This window comes from Daucus carota, chromosome 6 (assembly GCF_001625215.2).
Source record: "Daucus carota subsp. sativus chromosome 6, DH1 v3.0, whole genome shotgun sequence".
NCBI lineage: Eukaryota > Viridiplantae > Streptophyta > Magnoliopsida > Apiales > Apiaceae > Daucus > Daucus carota.
The window spans coordinates 33,087,036-33,103,494 of NC_030386.2; the positions used below are offsets into that span (position 1 = coordinate 33,087,036).

General features: G+C 39.3%; 2 protein-coding genes across 3 annotated transcripts; both read right to left on the bottom strand.

Moving 5' to 3' along the window:
• Positions 1–1,978: 1,978 nt before the first annotated feature.
• On the bottom strand, positions 1,979–3,253 carry LOC108224838 (syntaxin-121). Its single transcript, XM_017399572.2, has one exon. It carries the CDS (start codon positions 2,968–2,970, stop codon positions 2,074–2,076), a length of 897 nt encoding a protein of 298 aa, XP_017255061.1. The 5' UTR covers positions 2,971–3,253; the 3' UTR covers positions 1,979–2,073.
• Positions 2,958–8,712, bottom strand: LOC108226922 (uncharacterized). Of its 2 annotated transcripts, none has more exons than XM_017401916.2 (5): positions 8,569–8,712; positions 7,405–7,897; positions 6,311–6,781; positions 5,136–6,012; positions 2,958–4,650 (listed from the first exon to the last, which is right to left on the bottom strand). In XM_017401916.2, exons 1-5 carry the CDS (start codon positions 8,645–8,647, stop codon positions 4,630–4,632), a joined length of 1,941 nt encoding a protein of 646 aa, XP_017257405.1. In that variant the 5' UTR covers positions 8,648–8,712; the 3' UTR covers positions 2,958–4,629. The 2 variants fall into 2 exon arrangements, with proteins under 2 accessions (XP_017257405.1, XP_063935889.1); XM_064079819.1 differs by having other exon boundaries at positions 8,550–8,691.
• Between the last annotated feature and the right edge of the window lie 7,747 nt (positions 8,713–16,459).

Genomic DNA, 16,459 nt, shown 5'->3' on the forward strand with positions numbered 1-16,459 from the left:
ATACTTTCGTATTATAATTTACACCTGAGCAAAAGACTTAAATTAAATGGTTCAACTACTTTTTTCTTCGTGAATACACCACCTCAGTGTTTTTTCTATCCTTTTCAACGAATTTTCACCGATCTTGGTAGTTAAAATGAAAATGTTTTGTCTGGATATAAATTTGGGATCTTTTTAAAAATACCCATCTGTAAAATTAGTTTTTTAAAAATACTACCATCTTTTTCATTGTTTTTAAAAATACCTTTTCATAAAATTTTTTTTTCAAAAATACGATTTGCAACTTTTGCAACCTCATTTGCAACCTTGGGCGGCGCAGCCGTAAAAGTTGCAAATGAGGTTGCAAAAGTTGCAAATGAGGTTGCAAAAGTTGCAAATAAAAATGGAAAGTTGCAACTGTTGCAACTGTTGCAACCTTGGGCGGCGCAGCCGTAAAAGTTGCAAATGAGGTTGCAAAAGTTGCAAATAAAAATGGAAAGTTGCAACTGTTGCAACTGTTGCAACTGTTGCAACTGCAATTGCAACTAGTTCAACTGAAAACTGTAAGTTGCAAATGAGGTTGCAAAAGTTGCAAATGAGGTTGCAAAAGTTGCAAATGAAGTTGCAACTGCAGTTGCAACTTTTGCAACTGCAGTTGCAACTTTTGCAACCTCAGTTGCAACTAAATGCAACTGAAAACTGTAAGTAACAACAGATGTATGGTGTGCCCCTGGCGGGGCCATTAGATTACAATAGAATCAACTGAATGCAACCATATGCAACTGAATACAACCATATGCAACCATATATGCAATTACAAATCCTGATTTCAAGTTCCAGTTTTCAAATGTCGTTTTCGACCTCATTTTCGGAATCGATATATATATATATATATATATATATATATATATATATATATATATATATATATATATATATATATATATATCGATTCCGAAAATGAGGTCGAAAACGACATTTGAAAACTGGAACTTGAAATCAGGAATTTGGTTGCATATGAAGTTGCAAAAGAGGTTGCAACACGGCTGGCGCCGCCTGGAGTTGCAGATGAGGTTGCAAAAGTTGCAAACAGTATTTTTGAAAAAAAGATTTTATGAAAAGGTATTTTTAAAAAGAATTCTGGAAGGTAGTATTTTTGTAAATAATTAAAGAAAAGGTAGGTAGTTTTGTAGATTTCCCTATAAATTTTAGAGTACATATATGTATTAAAATAATATTACTTTCTATTGAGTCAAAATTTACCAAAATACTTATAAAATGTTAAATGACTTATAAAATGTCCCATATGATTTATCAAATATATTTTAAAATTATTAATTATTTTTTCCGTCCCTTTTTGGCTTTTTTCACGTTTAAGGGAGGGAATTTATTTTCCTGAGTCTTAGAAAAGAAAATTTAAAAATAAAAATATAAAAGCAGACTACTAAAATGGAATTATTAGCAAATTTTATAATATGATTCACTAAAAAACACCTGCATTATGTGATGGAGAAGGTAATTGCCGAATTCAAATTGAGACTCAAAGCGAAAAACTTAAGAATCACTTTATACAATAAGATCCACAAGAGCTTTTACCCCCAGCATTTCGAGTTTCGTCACGAAAACACCGCTGATTATTCAACAAACCTGCCTTACCGGTGAAGATGTCGGAACGATCCATCCACAGGCGTGCCATTTATTTATGCCATCACGACCTGTTGAATTCCAATATACCGAAACCTCCTGCCCCAAGGCCTTGACATTACAAGATGGCAGCAGTTTGATTTGCTAACACATTCATATTTCAGGAACACGGTAGAGCTCAAGTAACTTTGCACGCCAGACAGTTAACAATTTCAGTTTTCGCAGCGGATCAACAACACACAAGATGAAATATATTAGATGATCGGACAACCCAGTCCAGTCAGTGATGAATCAAATCACTCATGAATTATATCCAATTCTCAGAAAGAATATCAAAAACTATACATAGAGCCAATTCAGACAAATATTCATATATCATATAAATAAATTTATAATTACAACTCAAGTAAATGTTTCCACACAAACAAAACATCATGCCAAATCGCATCTCTACTTCCAGGGCCTGATGGACAAAACAATAGCAGCAATGATAATAAGCAATAAAATAATAGCATAACAAGTCCACTTCCTCGTATTCCTCTGCGTCTTCTTCGCCACTTCCAGTTGCCTCGTTCCTCCCCTCACATACGAGCTCGCTCTTTCCACATGGCTCTCAATATTATCCAGCTGCTCCCCCTGCGATTCCACCAACACAGACATATCCAAAAATACCTGATGCAACTCCATCAAATTCTTCTCGATCGTCCTCACCGCATCGTGCCGTTCCTGTATCTCGCTTATCGTATCCATCACCTGTCCCCTCCCCTGCACCTGAATCGCTTTCTGCAAAAACGTCTCGCTCTCGCCCGTCGAGATCAGATCCTCCAGGACCGTCTCGTCCGCGTTCTCGCCAGTCACCGTAAAGTACCTGCGCTTCACCGTGTCGCGATACTCGCTCGCGATTGTTTCGCGGAGCGAGCTGAACGAAGACATGCTGGTCTGGAGTTTTTTGCTTAAACCGCTAATGACTGAAGTACGAGTCCGGTCCGAGGAGGTGCCTGGACCGGAGTTCGGGAGCTTACGACTCGCCGCGTTGGACTTTTCGAGAGCCTGGAGATTTGATTTGACTTGTTTGGCGATTTTGAGAGAGCTGGAGACGTGAGAGTCCATTTTGTGGCGGAGATTCTTGACGGCTTGTGCGTTGTGGAGAGTCTTGGATTGCTCGTGGCATGATTTGAGATCGGTGTAGTGTGCATCGAGGCTCTGGAGCTGGAGTTTGATGGCCTCGACGTCTTTGAAGAAGGACTCGAGATTATCGCCTGAGGTTGGAGTCATTTCGATGACATGAGAGGGATTGAGCTCATTTTCGTCGTCCGCGGAGAATGATGAGGTGAATAAATTGTTCATTTTAGATAATTATTATAAACGGCTAGGTAATTGATCAGCTGTGTTTATGTGTGTGGATTTGTTTATGTAGGTGTATATTGAAGATGAAATAGGAGAGAAAATGAAGGGAAAGAAGAGGTGGTGAGAAATATGGAAACGCGGCAGGGGATGAAGGAAGAAGAAGTTGTGATGTGTGTGTTAATTTTTGAGTCTAATTAGCGTGGCGGCTTAGAGGAATATTGAAACGACTAGTCAAATGCTGGCTGCTTAGTTAAGACTTACGACTCGTACTCCCGTTCCTAATTATTTGATTTCATTCTTTATCATCTTACAATTTACATATTAGATGCTGAGTATTATATTAATATATGTTTCTTTTATTTCTTTATTATTTATTATTTATTTTATATTTTCCCTCTAACTATATGATCCTTTATCTTAATGCTATCCATTTTTATTTTACCATCCCAATAAAAGACGACCCTATATTATTACGTTCAGGGGCGGATCTAAGAAGAGGCACGGGAGACACGTGCTCCCCCTAAAAAATTTTTTTTACATTTTTTTACCATTCTAAATTTCACAAAATTATAGAAATGCTTTCCAAAATTTAAAAATATATAGGTGTTTTTCGAAAATTTGTTTGGTACTCCCCTAAGATTTTGGATCTAGATCCGCCCCTGATTACGTTTCACAAAGAACTCTATATTTTGTCAGAGTTTCACCAGAAAATTTGAATGCGCATGCCTACGTAGCGATCGTTTATTATTAGTTGTGATCTACAAGACCTTGAAATAGATATATAGATTAGAAATGGTGAAAAGTGGAAGTTAGATGATGAACGTGAAAAAGTCAAATAAAGTTGGAGAGGAAATATCGAAGAAGAGGGAAAATGGGTAACACGTTGAAGGAGTCATTACTCGTTTTAATTGTGGAAATATAAGAACTTTAAATTTTCATTCACAGAAAGCGTCGAGCTGTATCTTAAATATAAAAATCCACGTACTTTGCTTGAGATATTTACACATAAGTCGGATCTTGGATCTCTACGTTTCCTCGCAGATAACTCCACTACATTCTATAAAATAATACCGACTTCATTTATTTTTTGGGAAACTATGGCTATTTACATGTGAAATACACTAATATTTTTAAAATCGCTTTTTCAGTCTAAATTATTGCGAACTTTCCTCTGCTGCAGTCCATTGGTCTACATAAACACACAGCGAGCGAACTGTCAGGTTGTCATCGAAAGTTCTTTAACTTAATTATTGAAAAACTGTTCAAACAAAATTGAATTAATATTATATTTAATATTTTTTAATTAGCATTATTCAATTCCATGCAATCAAATAATTAATAATAGTTACGTCTTTCTACTTGGAAACAACCATGAAATAGAGTAAAAAAGAGTAGAATACATGGTTGAATGCAAAAGAAATACTGTATGATTAAAGCACATGATTGTAAGTGTACCCAGAACATAACACAAGCAAATGATTGTGCAAACACAACTACCCAGAACATAAACACAACTGCTGCATCTGAACCAAGGGTCAGTCGAGATTCCCATAAACACTAATAAAGTTCCAAAATTTATACTAACACCAATCCTTGTCAACCATTATCACTAGTATTTACCTTCCAAGCATGTAGTTCCCAATCTGCGGAGAATTTATTTTACTTATCCGCCGCATCACTCTGATACATATATAGCAGAAACAAACAATTTGTCTTAGGAATGCCTTGCATGCTTATAAATTATAAATCTACAAACTTGTGGTTTCATTACTCCTATCATATTACAGATACCTGTTGTTTCAAGTCAGTGGGCTACAAAAGTAAATTTCAACATCTCTGTCAACCCCCCAAGGGAATTCGAGGGGATGTCAATTTTAGTTAGTATTCGTGTCTGCAACAGTGCAACTGTATCTGTTTCATCTTGTTCTATGACTGAGTTCTAATTAAAATGAATAGATAAGCATAAAGGAATGAATTTTCAAACTGGCTTTCCGGTCATGTCATTCTCAAGTTTTGCTTAATTAATTTGAGTAGTGTTTGTGGGTAAGATATTGTCACCCCTAACAAGTCAAAAATTAAAGCTTTAAAGTTAACTGATATGGAGAAATCCATTTGAGGAAATAATCATTTCAAAATCATATTTGGTACTCAAAATATATGGTTACCTGAGTTCCAAAGTTGGTTGGTGGAGAAGAACAGCTTGAAGCTTCAGTAATATTAGTGGATTGTTCCACTTTTCCGAACACCTGTGAAGTGCTATCATTATGTGAGCCAGTACTCTCCTTCACTGTAGGTTCCTTGGCAGCACCTGTAATCTTTCCAGTTGCCAATTTAATATCCCTGTCAACCTTCTCAGAGTCTAGATTATTTTTTATGCCTTTCAGTGTGTCTTTCAACTCATTAATCCGTGACTCATGTAAATGCACACACTCTTGATTAATTTGTATGCATTTCAGCACGCCTTCCACTTTATCAAGACGTGTCTCCAACAAACGCACAGATTCTTCAGATCTAATACGCTTTACAAACAATTCATCAGATATTTTTTCAATTACTCTGTAAATCAAGAAAGATATCAGGTTTTGATACTCCGACCCATGAATTTTTTGCACTGCAGATACAGTCTCATCTTTTTTGAACTGGTCGAGTATGTATTGTCCTGGTATCTTCACTATGCATAAGTAATCAAGGACTACGATCGCATGACAGCATAAAAGTCCATTTTTCATAAACTTCTTACAGCTGCAACATACCGTGCCATCACTTGGTACTGCAAATACTGCATGACGCGGAGCACTACAGTAGCTGTAGTTTCCAAGTTTTTCCACAACATAATGGACTATAAGTCCATCTTCAATAATAATATCAGCCTCACGAGCAATAAGATATTCAGATTTCTTGTACTCCTTTTGAAACATACTGAATATATTCGAGGAAAAAATCTCACTCGCATGCCTCAGTAGGGGCGGATCAATATAATCAGTTCTTATCTCCTCATCAGATTGAAAACCACTTATAATTTCACGTCCAGGACCTGCATACCTGGTAGCACAGTAAAGTGTTCAAGTACGAACAAAAGAAACTTACATATAAGGTAGGGAGATTAAGCAAGATTGCAAGACTATTTATCTATTAATCAAGATGACCACGGACTCAGACTCTCGTGATTGTAAGAACTGAGCAATTTGCTGAACAAACAGGAGGAAGACTATTGCTCAAAAAATTCAGGAACCTTTAATACATCAGAAGCAAGTGATACAAAACACAAGCAGGAGAGATATTGAGCTGATATTTATATATATAGTGAAGATAGATGAATATCCATCACCGGCAAACTAACCTGTTAAAATCTGTGTGATGTGGAGAAGACTGACGACGTTCCTCTTGGTTCTTTGTGACAGATCCTTCAGCAGGGCCAGGGGTTAAATTTTTGTCTTTTTGTAATATACAACAATCTGGAATCTTATCAATGCGCAAGCATTTAAGAGCTAATTGTGAATGACTACAGAGCACCCCTGACGATTCAAAAAACTTGCAGCTGCACTCCACTATGCCATCCATTGGCAGCACAGTGACTGTATAACGCCCTTCAAATTGCCAAGACTTTCGAACTTCGTAGGTGATTTCAAGGCCTCTACGACGTAAATCCAAGTCACTTATAACATCAATGTCTAGAGTTCTCGTCTTTCTACGTTCATGTTCAAACAAACGAAATGTGTCTTCTGACGTGTAAACATCCCTTGCGTTCTTCAGCCGTGGAAACTGTTTGTTATCATCTGTGCTGTCTTCAGAATTGCTTCTGTCATCTTCCCTGCTCAAATGTTATAGAGAAAGAAAAAACATAAAAATTGGAAAAACCAGGAATGTATTTCTAGTTCTTAATCCTCTGGAATCTGGAACTCCCTATTAGCAAAAAAAGAAGCAAATCATGCATTTCACGAGGTAACATTAGCTCAAAATCAAATAACATTCCTGTATAAATAAAGAAATAAAACAGAGAGGTGCATATGTAATGTCATATGGGAGCATGACTATATGGTGGGTAAGGCACTTCATTTGCCGCCAAACAGCTTTTAAAGCATTTCCATCTTAAGTACGTCCCTTCAAGATAGACAAATGGTTATAATTTGCATATTCACTTATAATTCTACTTTTAAATGTTTCAAATAACCACTTACAAATATTATGATATAAATTCTATTAGTTCTTTTTTATTTTATACAGCCAAAAGTTCACAACTCAATCCTTAGAGAGGACTTGTATTTCAGAAACTAAACTGGAAATTCATGACAACACATAAGCAGCAAATACCAATTTCTATGCAGAGTTTATATATGAGCAGGTGCACATTTTTATATATAAACAGGTTCGCTTTATAAGATGGCAAGAACACAAAAGATTTCACATTTTCCTCTAAAATGTGGACCGGGCTACCTATCGTCTTCATCTTCCTCATCCGTTTCTTCTTCTTCATCATCATCAGAGTACTCCTCCATGTCAGTATCATCATCGTCATTGTCATCACTTCCTCCATTACCATATGAACCAGAATTATCCTCAACTTCCTGATCACCTTCACCGCTACTTTCTCCTCCAGACATATTATGATCTTCCAGCCCATCATTAACTTCTTCGTAAATATCATCATCCTTGGGTGTAACACCATCATCCTTAGGTTCACCATCATAGTCATCAGCATCTTGCACGTTCCTATCTTGATTTTTACATAAACTAAAAGGAAGACTTTCATCGATCAGGCATCCTTGAAAAACATTAACAGGCAAAGACCCTGCTTCCAAAAGAAGCCAAAGAAGACACTTCTCAGCAAGTAAAGAAATATCCGGTCTCAGAGCCTCCCACATAGTGCAAACAACCAATTCAGCAGAATAAACACCAGGAAAGACTATTTTTGTCTCCATTTCCTGCACTACAATCACAATCTCACTATAAGTACAAAGCCAGATGCACTGGTAACTGCAGTACTGATATTATAACATTTACAAAAGAAATAAAACCAACAAAAACCTGTAACTAAAGGAACACAGGGCATAACAAACACAATGACAACATAATAAACACAAGCAATCAATTAGGCATTCATCATTCATAGTCGCCATATCATGCAGAATATAGCAGCAGGCCAGCAGCTTGATAATATGGTTGCGATGTCATATTTACTACCCTAAACAAGCATTTACTGATTCACGGTGTGCAGATCATGTAACAATATCACCAAAATACAGGAGACACCATAGTAACCATATACTCAATTACTCAATTAAAGCACATGGTTAAATATTTAATCGTGCTTACAATTACCACGCCTCCTAACCTAATCAAATACTGATTTAATCCAATATATGCAAATCACTAAACAATATATAAGTAATCGATTAGCCGCGCGGTGCTGCTTCAAGTGCAGTAGTTTCTACGATTCCTAAACAAATATTCACAGATATTATGAAAATGTAAAAATCAGTGAAGTGTTGGATTAAAAATTAGACGCAACAATAGTGTAATAATGTTGAATCTTTAAGACATATATATAACAATCTAAAAAACTAAGAAATTAATAATACCGGAGATGAGAGATATTACAAGAAGCGTGTAGAGTATTGAACGAGAGAGAAGGGAGTAAGAGCGGAGAGTAGTGATTAGGGTTTGATCGGCGAGTCATAAATGTAATGTTACGATTTTCGAAGTTATTGAAAGAGAAATAAGGTAACTGGCGATCGGGCGGGAAACCAAGAGACGTGGTATCTGTGGCCACAAAATTATGGATCGTGATTTGTTATCTAATTATAATAATAATAATAATAATAATAATAATAATAATAATTATTATTATTATTATTATTATTATTATTATTATTATTATTATTATTATTATTATTATTATTATTATTATTATTATTGTAGGAGTAAATTTTTCCATAAAATCTGGAGAGTGCGAATGTTAGCTATTGTTAGCTACCTAACAACATATTCAAAAACTGTGACAGAAAAAATAATGGCAAAAAAAAACCCATTATAATCACTATCTTCAATCAACCACTTCCGGCTTCCCAATTTAATAATCTTTTTTGTAAAAATAAAATGTTTCATGATATTTATGTTTTTCTTTACTAATATAATTTTTTGATTATTTTAAAATTGACTCACGAAACTTCAAAATTTATTAAATAAATGTCTATACATTTCTAATTAAAATGAATGAAAGTTTGATTATATTCCCGTGTAATCGATACTATTTTAGTGATGATAATGATAATAAAATATTATATTTAATATTTTTTGATTTATATAAAATTTATATAGAAGACCGTTAAAATAAAAAGGAAGGGGTTTCATTTATAATTTATACAAATCAAAATTTATTATTAAAATAAAAAGGAAGGGGTTTCATTTATTATTAAAATAAAAAGTAAGGGGCTATTGTAATTATTATGAGGCCGTTTGGATGAGTTTAAAATAAGTGTTTTTTACTTAAAATAAATAAGTACAGTAGAAGTTAAAAGCAAGATAAGACTTATAAGTAGTTAAAGTGTTTGGGAAATAAGTAGAAATCCTGAAACAAAAACTAGCATTCCTAGCTTTTTTAATAAATGCTTCTTGATTTTTTACACAAACAGTACGAATAAGTGCTTCTAACTTATAAACCGAGAAGCTCGACTTAAAAGTGGCTGCCAAACACCCACTATAATTAATTCCGATAAATGATTACACTTATAATCAAAAGCTCTAATCCAAAATTAAAATTAGAAGTTGTTATAGAACTAAAAACGGGGGTGAGCGATTCGTGCTTTGGACTGGTCTCGATGCGAGATGCCTACGTATCTTCTGCGTGGAGAAGAATCAAGTCCAAAACGTAGTTCTAGTTATGAGGGGTAGAGCCCTTTATATAGGCGCTTCGAAGTCAGAAGCTGGACGGAAGTGCAATTCCGTGTATCAGACTTCTTATCGAAGTATGCCTCGAGGCAAGAGGTAAGATAGAACTCTTATCCTCTTGTTGTTGACGTTATCCAGACTTCTGAATATTTATCTGTTAGAATCAGATGTATTATAGAATCTGGACTTGTTACTGGACCTCTAACTGGGCCTCTATTAATTAATTACGAAATTAACTAATAAATAGAGGCTCAGGCCCTATTTAACTGGGCTTCAGTGTTCTTGGGCTTTTAATATCTAATAACAATCAAATATTACTTTTGACCCATATCATTTGCCCCCCAACTTTCGACAAGTTTTGTGAAAACTTTTCAAAAGTTGCTGAGTCCTCATCGGCTTTCTGAGCTCCTGATTCATATATCTTGCGAGAAAGCTAACTTCTGCAAATTCCCATCGTCCAAGGTCTGAAGTTCCATAAATAGCGCAAGGATCTCACCGATCTTGACTACTTTGAAACAATTCGAGGGATGATTCGAGTTGACTGTATAGTAAAGATAGCTCTGTTTCGTATCCTTCGGGATCGTACTTCATTTTCGATTGAAGTATCGGAAGACACGAGTCTTTCTTTTGACTTTTCGAGTCGTTTTCATGATACTGCGAGTCTTTTTTATTGGTACAACATGTATTCTTCAAAATTACGTTTGTAACGGTACTTTCGAGCACTTTCGTATTTTTTCAGGGCTAAATTCAAATTAATTGGAATTTTTATGATTAAATTCCAATTTTCTAGAATTTTCCGAGCCTTTAAATAATTTTCAAAATATATTTGAAATTAAAATTTCAATTTCATGATTTTTCTTGTATTTTTCCCTATTTTTGGAATTTTTGGGACATTTCTTTTAAGAATTAAATAATTCTTTAATAGAAATTCATCCCTCTCCTGAGATGCTTCCTTGGCGTGGGTACCCCCGCCAAGGAGGCATTCAAATAGCCATGCTTCGGAGACACGTCTCCTAGGCGTTGCTGAGAGTTCCCTCGTGTGTTCAGCCTTCTTGGCGTGGCTATACCCGCCAAAGAGGCACTTTTAGTTGCCACGCCTAGGAGACGTTCTCCTAGGCTTGTGTGTGCTCTTTCAAGAGTAAGATGTCTCCTAGGCGTGTGTACAGACGCCAAGGAGACCTAATTTTGTAACACGCCTAGGAGAAGTGCTTCCTAGGCGTGGTTGAATTCAGGGCCTTCATAAGGTTTCGACTAGAATGCTTCCTTGGCGTGGGTAACCACGCCAAGGAGACATGTTGTGACACCACGCCTAGGAGATGTGCTTCCTGGGCGTGGTTGGGTTTAAGGCCTCCATAAGGCTTCAATTGTTATGCTTCCTTGGCGTGGGTAACCCCGCCAAGGAGACATGTTGTCACACCACGTCTAGGGAATATGCTTCCTGGGCGTGGTTGGCATTAAGGCCTTCGTAAGGCTTCAATCGTTATGCTTCCTTGGCGTGGGTAACCCCGCCAAGGAGACATGTTGGTATTTATTTTGTAAGTACAGCATTTCGCTACAATTGTCTTAGGAACATGTTACCGTTATAGGTTGTGGGCCTTAGTCTATAACCTGTCAGGCCTATATAGCTTATTTTTCTTTATTTTTTGCGTGTATCTCCCAGAATTCTCGAGATCCTTCTAGAATAGGTTCGAATCTTTCAAGTTTATGGGCTTCCCGCCTTTGACAAGGCTTGATGACCGGCCCAAGGCCCATTTTACGGGCTGTAGCCAGTTCATTTTAGGGTTTACCGGCAAGTGAACCGGTTGTGGATTGCCTATATAATGAGTGATTGAGGGTTCATTTCTCATTTCACTCCAAAGTTTCCAAGTTTAAGTGCTAGAAACCCTCCCAAACACTCTCAAAAATTCTCTAGTTTCTCGGCGAATTCTTAGGCGTATTTCCGGCAATCTCCAAGTTCTTTCCAGATTCCGGCCGATATTCAAGGGTTTTCCAGTTTTCCGGGCGATCTTCAAAAATTTCCCAGGTTCCGATCAATCTTCATCTTTTCTTCATCCGTTTCTGGGTTTCAAACCTTCATCACAAGGATATCAATGGCGGATTCTTCATCCTCTCAACAATCCCAGCTTTCTCAACAGCCCGCTGCTCGTTCTCGCGTTAACCGAGGTAAAAAATCCCTCGTTCATGCTAGCATTTTTTCACTTAGAGATTTATTAAGTGAATTTGGTCAAGCGTTTCCCAATTTGCTTCATTTAGATGCTTATAACTATCCCACTAAGCTCACCCAAAAAGATATTGATATTATGAGCAAGCTGTTTGGAATTGAACACCCTTACAGGGCCGAGCTCCCAGGCCCAAATGACCGGGCTTGCTACCCAAAGCCCGGGGCAATTAGGATTTACAAAGAGACCTTCTATGCTGGGTTTAGATTGCCTCCCCCGATGTTCGTTTATAGGCTTTTAGCCGAAGCCCGGGTATGCCCAACCCAACTCCAGCCCAATGGCTGGAGGTTCATAAACTGTTTTCTGGTCCAGTGCAAGAAGCATAACTTAGAGCCCAGCGTGGCCGTATTTAGATATCTGTTTAAGTTTGTGAATGCCCCAAACGACGAAGGCTGGGTTAAAATCCAATATCGGACTTTGGGCCGCAGTATCTTCGTTTCTGACTCGGCCCCCGATTCTCTTCCAAATTGGAAGAAACAGTGGTTTTACCTATACATGGAAGGGGCCAATTGGGCCGACTACTTTTACTCGGACTTCAGCCGGACCGAGGACGGAACGATGCGGTCCCTTAAGTTGGGGGTCGAGGAAGAGGCTGCAATTAGGGTTTTGACGGGGGACAACCTCCACCATTGCTCGTTGCTTATCTCGGAGGCCTCCCTCCAGTTACATGGGCTTAGCGATTTGGGCCCTGAGGGTATGCCCCATCTACTTGCGCTTTTAAGCTTCTGTTTACCTTTATAAATTGGGCTTCTAACCTTTCGTGTTTCTGATTTGCAGCCCAAGTTGCTTTAGGGAGCATATTCAAGAAGCGCGAAACCGCCGCTTCTCAGGCGGTGGTGACCGAAGTGCCCCGCGAGAAGAAGTCACGAAAGAGGGGAAAGTCCCCAGTTATCGAGAAGGTTCCTGCCTTCTTGATTCCTCGCGAGGTGGCCGTAGAGGAGGATTCAGGCCCCTATGTCGTGGAGTGGGGCCTTCTGAAGAAGGACACCGTGGTGGGAGATTCTCGGGCCGCCGCGGAGTGGTCCAAGAATGTGGTCACCCCTCGGGATCGGGCCCATGTGGTCGAATCGTCTGAGGACCTCCAGATTGAACTCCTGGGGGCCCAAGCAGTGGCCACGGTAAGCCCAACTTTGTATACTTTTTTATTTCGAAGCCTTCCTCTTTCCTTACTTAGAGAATTTTCTGTATGTTTTCACTGTGCAGGTCAACACCTACCTCCAGGCCGTCGTCCATAATTTGAAGGCGGTTAGGGCTGAGAAGGCGATCGCGGAGCGCGATCGCGATCGTTACTTCGATGCTTCAACTGCCAATTTTGAGCAGTTCCGAAAGGTGGAAGCGGAGCTCGTGGCCGAGCAAGAAAAGGTCCGCGCCCTGGAGGCGGAGTTGGCCAGGGTTCGGAAAGAGGCGGTGGAGGACTATAAAAAGTCCCAAGAATTTGACGACCTCCTGGCCGCGGAGTTCGACACATCCTTTCCCGAGACCTTCAAATCCTGCTGGGAAAGGATCATAGAGGAACTCGGCTCCCAGATCGAGGGAGTCACACTGGAACGATTCCCTGTTCCGAAGCTTCCCGGGGAGGAGACCCCTTCCCCGATGGCGGTCGAGGATCTCGGGGATTCGCATCCTGTGGACTCCCAAACTTTGGAGATTCCAACCGAGACTCCCGTGATCCAAGACTCCCACTTGGACGAGATGGATCTTGGGAAGGATGAGGAGGCCCAAGATGAGGCCCGGGACGAGGCCCAGGAGAAGGAGGCCCGGGGACCAGAAGCCCAGGACGAGGAAAAGGTCCAGGAAGACGAGTTCGATGATGGTCTTCCTTAGACTAGGTTCTTTTTGGCCCTGCGTGGCTTGCTTTTGTAATTAATTATTCGGATATTTATACCCTTCGGGGTTTTAAATTAAATATTTAGATTCTCTTTTGTCTCGTCCTTCAATCTCGCATATTTAGCATTCTTTACTTAGAATACTTTTCGTAAGATTTTAGTTAATTCAAACCTTAGAGCAATCCTCGGGATTTTCATCTTTAATCGATGAATCAGAGTAATTCTTACTTAGGATTTTCAAACTCCGAAACCGACTATTTTAAATCCAAACTTAGGAGTTTCACATTCAATGTGTAAGTTCGATCAGAACTCGTGATCTTTTCAAAACATAAGTACAAGTAAAAATTACTTGGATAAACAAGCTAGGTAATCCTCAGGACTTTATTATTATAGTAAAAGAGATAACTATTTCTGGAAATCAACTACATGGCAGTGGTCAACATGACCTTATTCTCGTGGTAACTACTAACTTCTGTTATCACAGAGTAGATATTAAATATAATATATCTTTAAGTTGGTCGCATGCCAACTTCTAGGGACTTCAATTCCTTCCAAGGTTTGAAGCTTGTATGAGCCATGGCCTGTGACAGTCTTAACTTGGTAGGGGCCTTCCCAATTTGGAGCCATCTTGCCTTTGGGACCTACCCCTGAAGCCTCAATTTTTCTAAGTACCAGATCTCCTTCCCTGAAATATCGCTCCTTAACCCGTAGGTTATAGTAATAGGAAGCTCGTTTCTGGTTTTCCACAATCTTAGCATGAGCTTCGTCACGAATCTCATCGATCATATCAAGCGCAAGTCTCATACCTTCTTCATTGGCTCCCGGCTCATACTGCTGGACCCTGGAGGATGTATGAGTGATCTCAAGTGGCACCACTGCCTCGGCTCCATAAGCCAGCTGAAAGGGGGTAGCCCCAGTTGAAACCTTGCAAGTGGTTCGATACGCCCGTAGTATAGGGAGTATGTCATCGGCCCATGACCCCTGGGCCTTCTCAACTCTTTTCTTCAGTCCATCGAGGATTATTCTATTGGCCACCTCAGCTTGTCCATTAGCTTGAGGGTGAGCAACTGAGGTAAAGCGTAACTCAATCGAGTAGTCCTCACAATAACTTTTAAACTCAGCGTTATTGAACTGAGTCCCATTGTCCGTAACCATGACTCGAGGTATTCCGTATCTGCAAATAATATTTTCCCACATAAACTGAGCAACCTGCTTGGTGGTTATCTTGGCTAGTGGTTTGGCCTCAATCCACTTAGTAAAATAGTCAACAGCTACCAATAGAAACTTCCTTTGCGCGCTAGCAAGTGGAAAAGGTCCAAGAATATCCATCCCCCACATTGCGAAGGGGATAGGAGTATTAATAGACGTCAGCATCTCAGGTGGCTGTCGTACAACGGGTGCAAACCTTTGACATCGGTCACACTTCTTCACGTAATCCTGAGCATGTTTCAGCATATCAGGCCAATAAAATCCAAGACGAGTGACTTTATGAGCCAAAGCCCTTCCTCCAAGGTGTTGGCCACATACACCTTCATGTACCTCCCTCAGGGCTTCTTGAGCCTCATCAGGCCTCAGACATCTCAAGTAAGGGATCACAAACGATTTCCTATACAAGATTCCCTCAATGAGTACATATTTAAGGGCCCTTACCTGTAACTTTCGTGCTTCATCAGCATTAGGTGGCAGATGTCCGCTTCGTAAGTACAACTTAATTTCATCCATCCAAGTGGCCCCTGTGTCAATGGGGGCAACTAACTTTGCTTCGATACTCGGGGTTCTCAAAACCTGATAGTAAACGCTTCCTGAGCATACCTCATCGTCGGAAGATGCAAATTGTGACAGGGCATCAGCCTTGGTGTTCTCCTCCCTTGGCACATACTCTACCAAGCATTCTTCGAATAGTGCCATCTGGGTCTTTACAATCCTTAGATATTTTAGCATAGTCTCCTCACGGGCTTCAAACTCACCATTCACTTGGAAGACTACGAGCTTTGAGTCACCACAGACCTTCAAATTCTTTACCCTCAAGGTTCTGGCTAGGCCAAGCCCAGCTATCAATGCCTCATACTCTGCCTCATTATTGGTGGTTGGAAAGTCTAGCTTAATAGCATATTCCACAGTAAAGCCATCAGGGCTTTGGAGCACAAGTCCTGCACCACTACCTTTTGTTTTTGAAGCTCCGTCAAAAAATAGTAGCCAATATTCTTTAGGTTTTTCTTCCTTAGTAGGTTCTTCTACCCTATCTCCTTGCCCCCCGACTTCCTGGTTGCTAATGGTGCATTCAACTAGGAAGTCAGCTAAGGCCTGAGCTTTAATCGCCGTTCGAGGTTTGTATCGGATATCAAATTCTCCAAGCTCAATGGCCCACTTGATCAATCTTCCACTAGCCTTAGGGCTATGTATGACATTCCGGAGAGGTTGGTCTGTCAGGACTTCTATCTTATGAGACTGAAAGTAAGGTCTCAACTTCCTCGAGGCCGTAATCATGGCCAAAGCAAACTTTTCGATCACTGAGTAATTGAGCTCCGCTCCATGCAGAACCTTGCTCACATAGTA

Excerpts from the sequence above, each read along its gene's own strand:
- LOC108224838 (XM_017399572.2), bottom strand. The coding sequence starts at position 2,970 with ATGAACAATTTATTCACCTCATCATTCTCCGCGGACGACGAAAATGAG.
- LOC108226922 (XM_017401916.2), bottom strand. The coding sequence starts at position 8,647 with ATGACTCGCCGATCAAACCCTAATCACTACTCTCCGCTCTTACTCCCT. Across the intron at positions 6,782-7,404 it reads GAGGAAGATGAAGACGATAG|GGAAGATGACAGAAGCAATT; the intron begins GTAGCCCGGTCC and ends ACATTTGAGCAG. Across the intron at positions 6,013-6,310 it reads CATCACACAGATTTTAACAG|GTATGCAGGTCCTGGACGTG; the intron begins GTTAGTTTGCCG and ends CTGTGCTACCAG.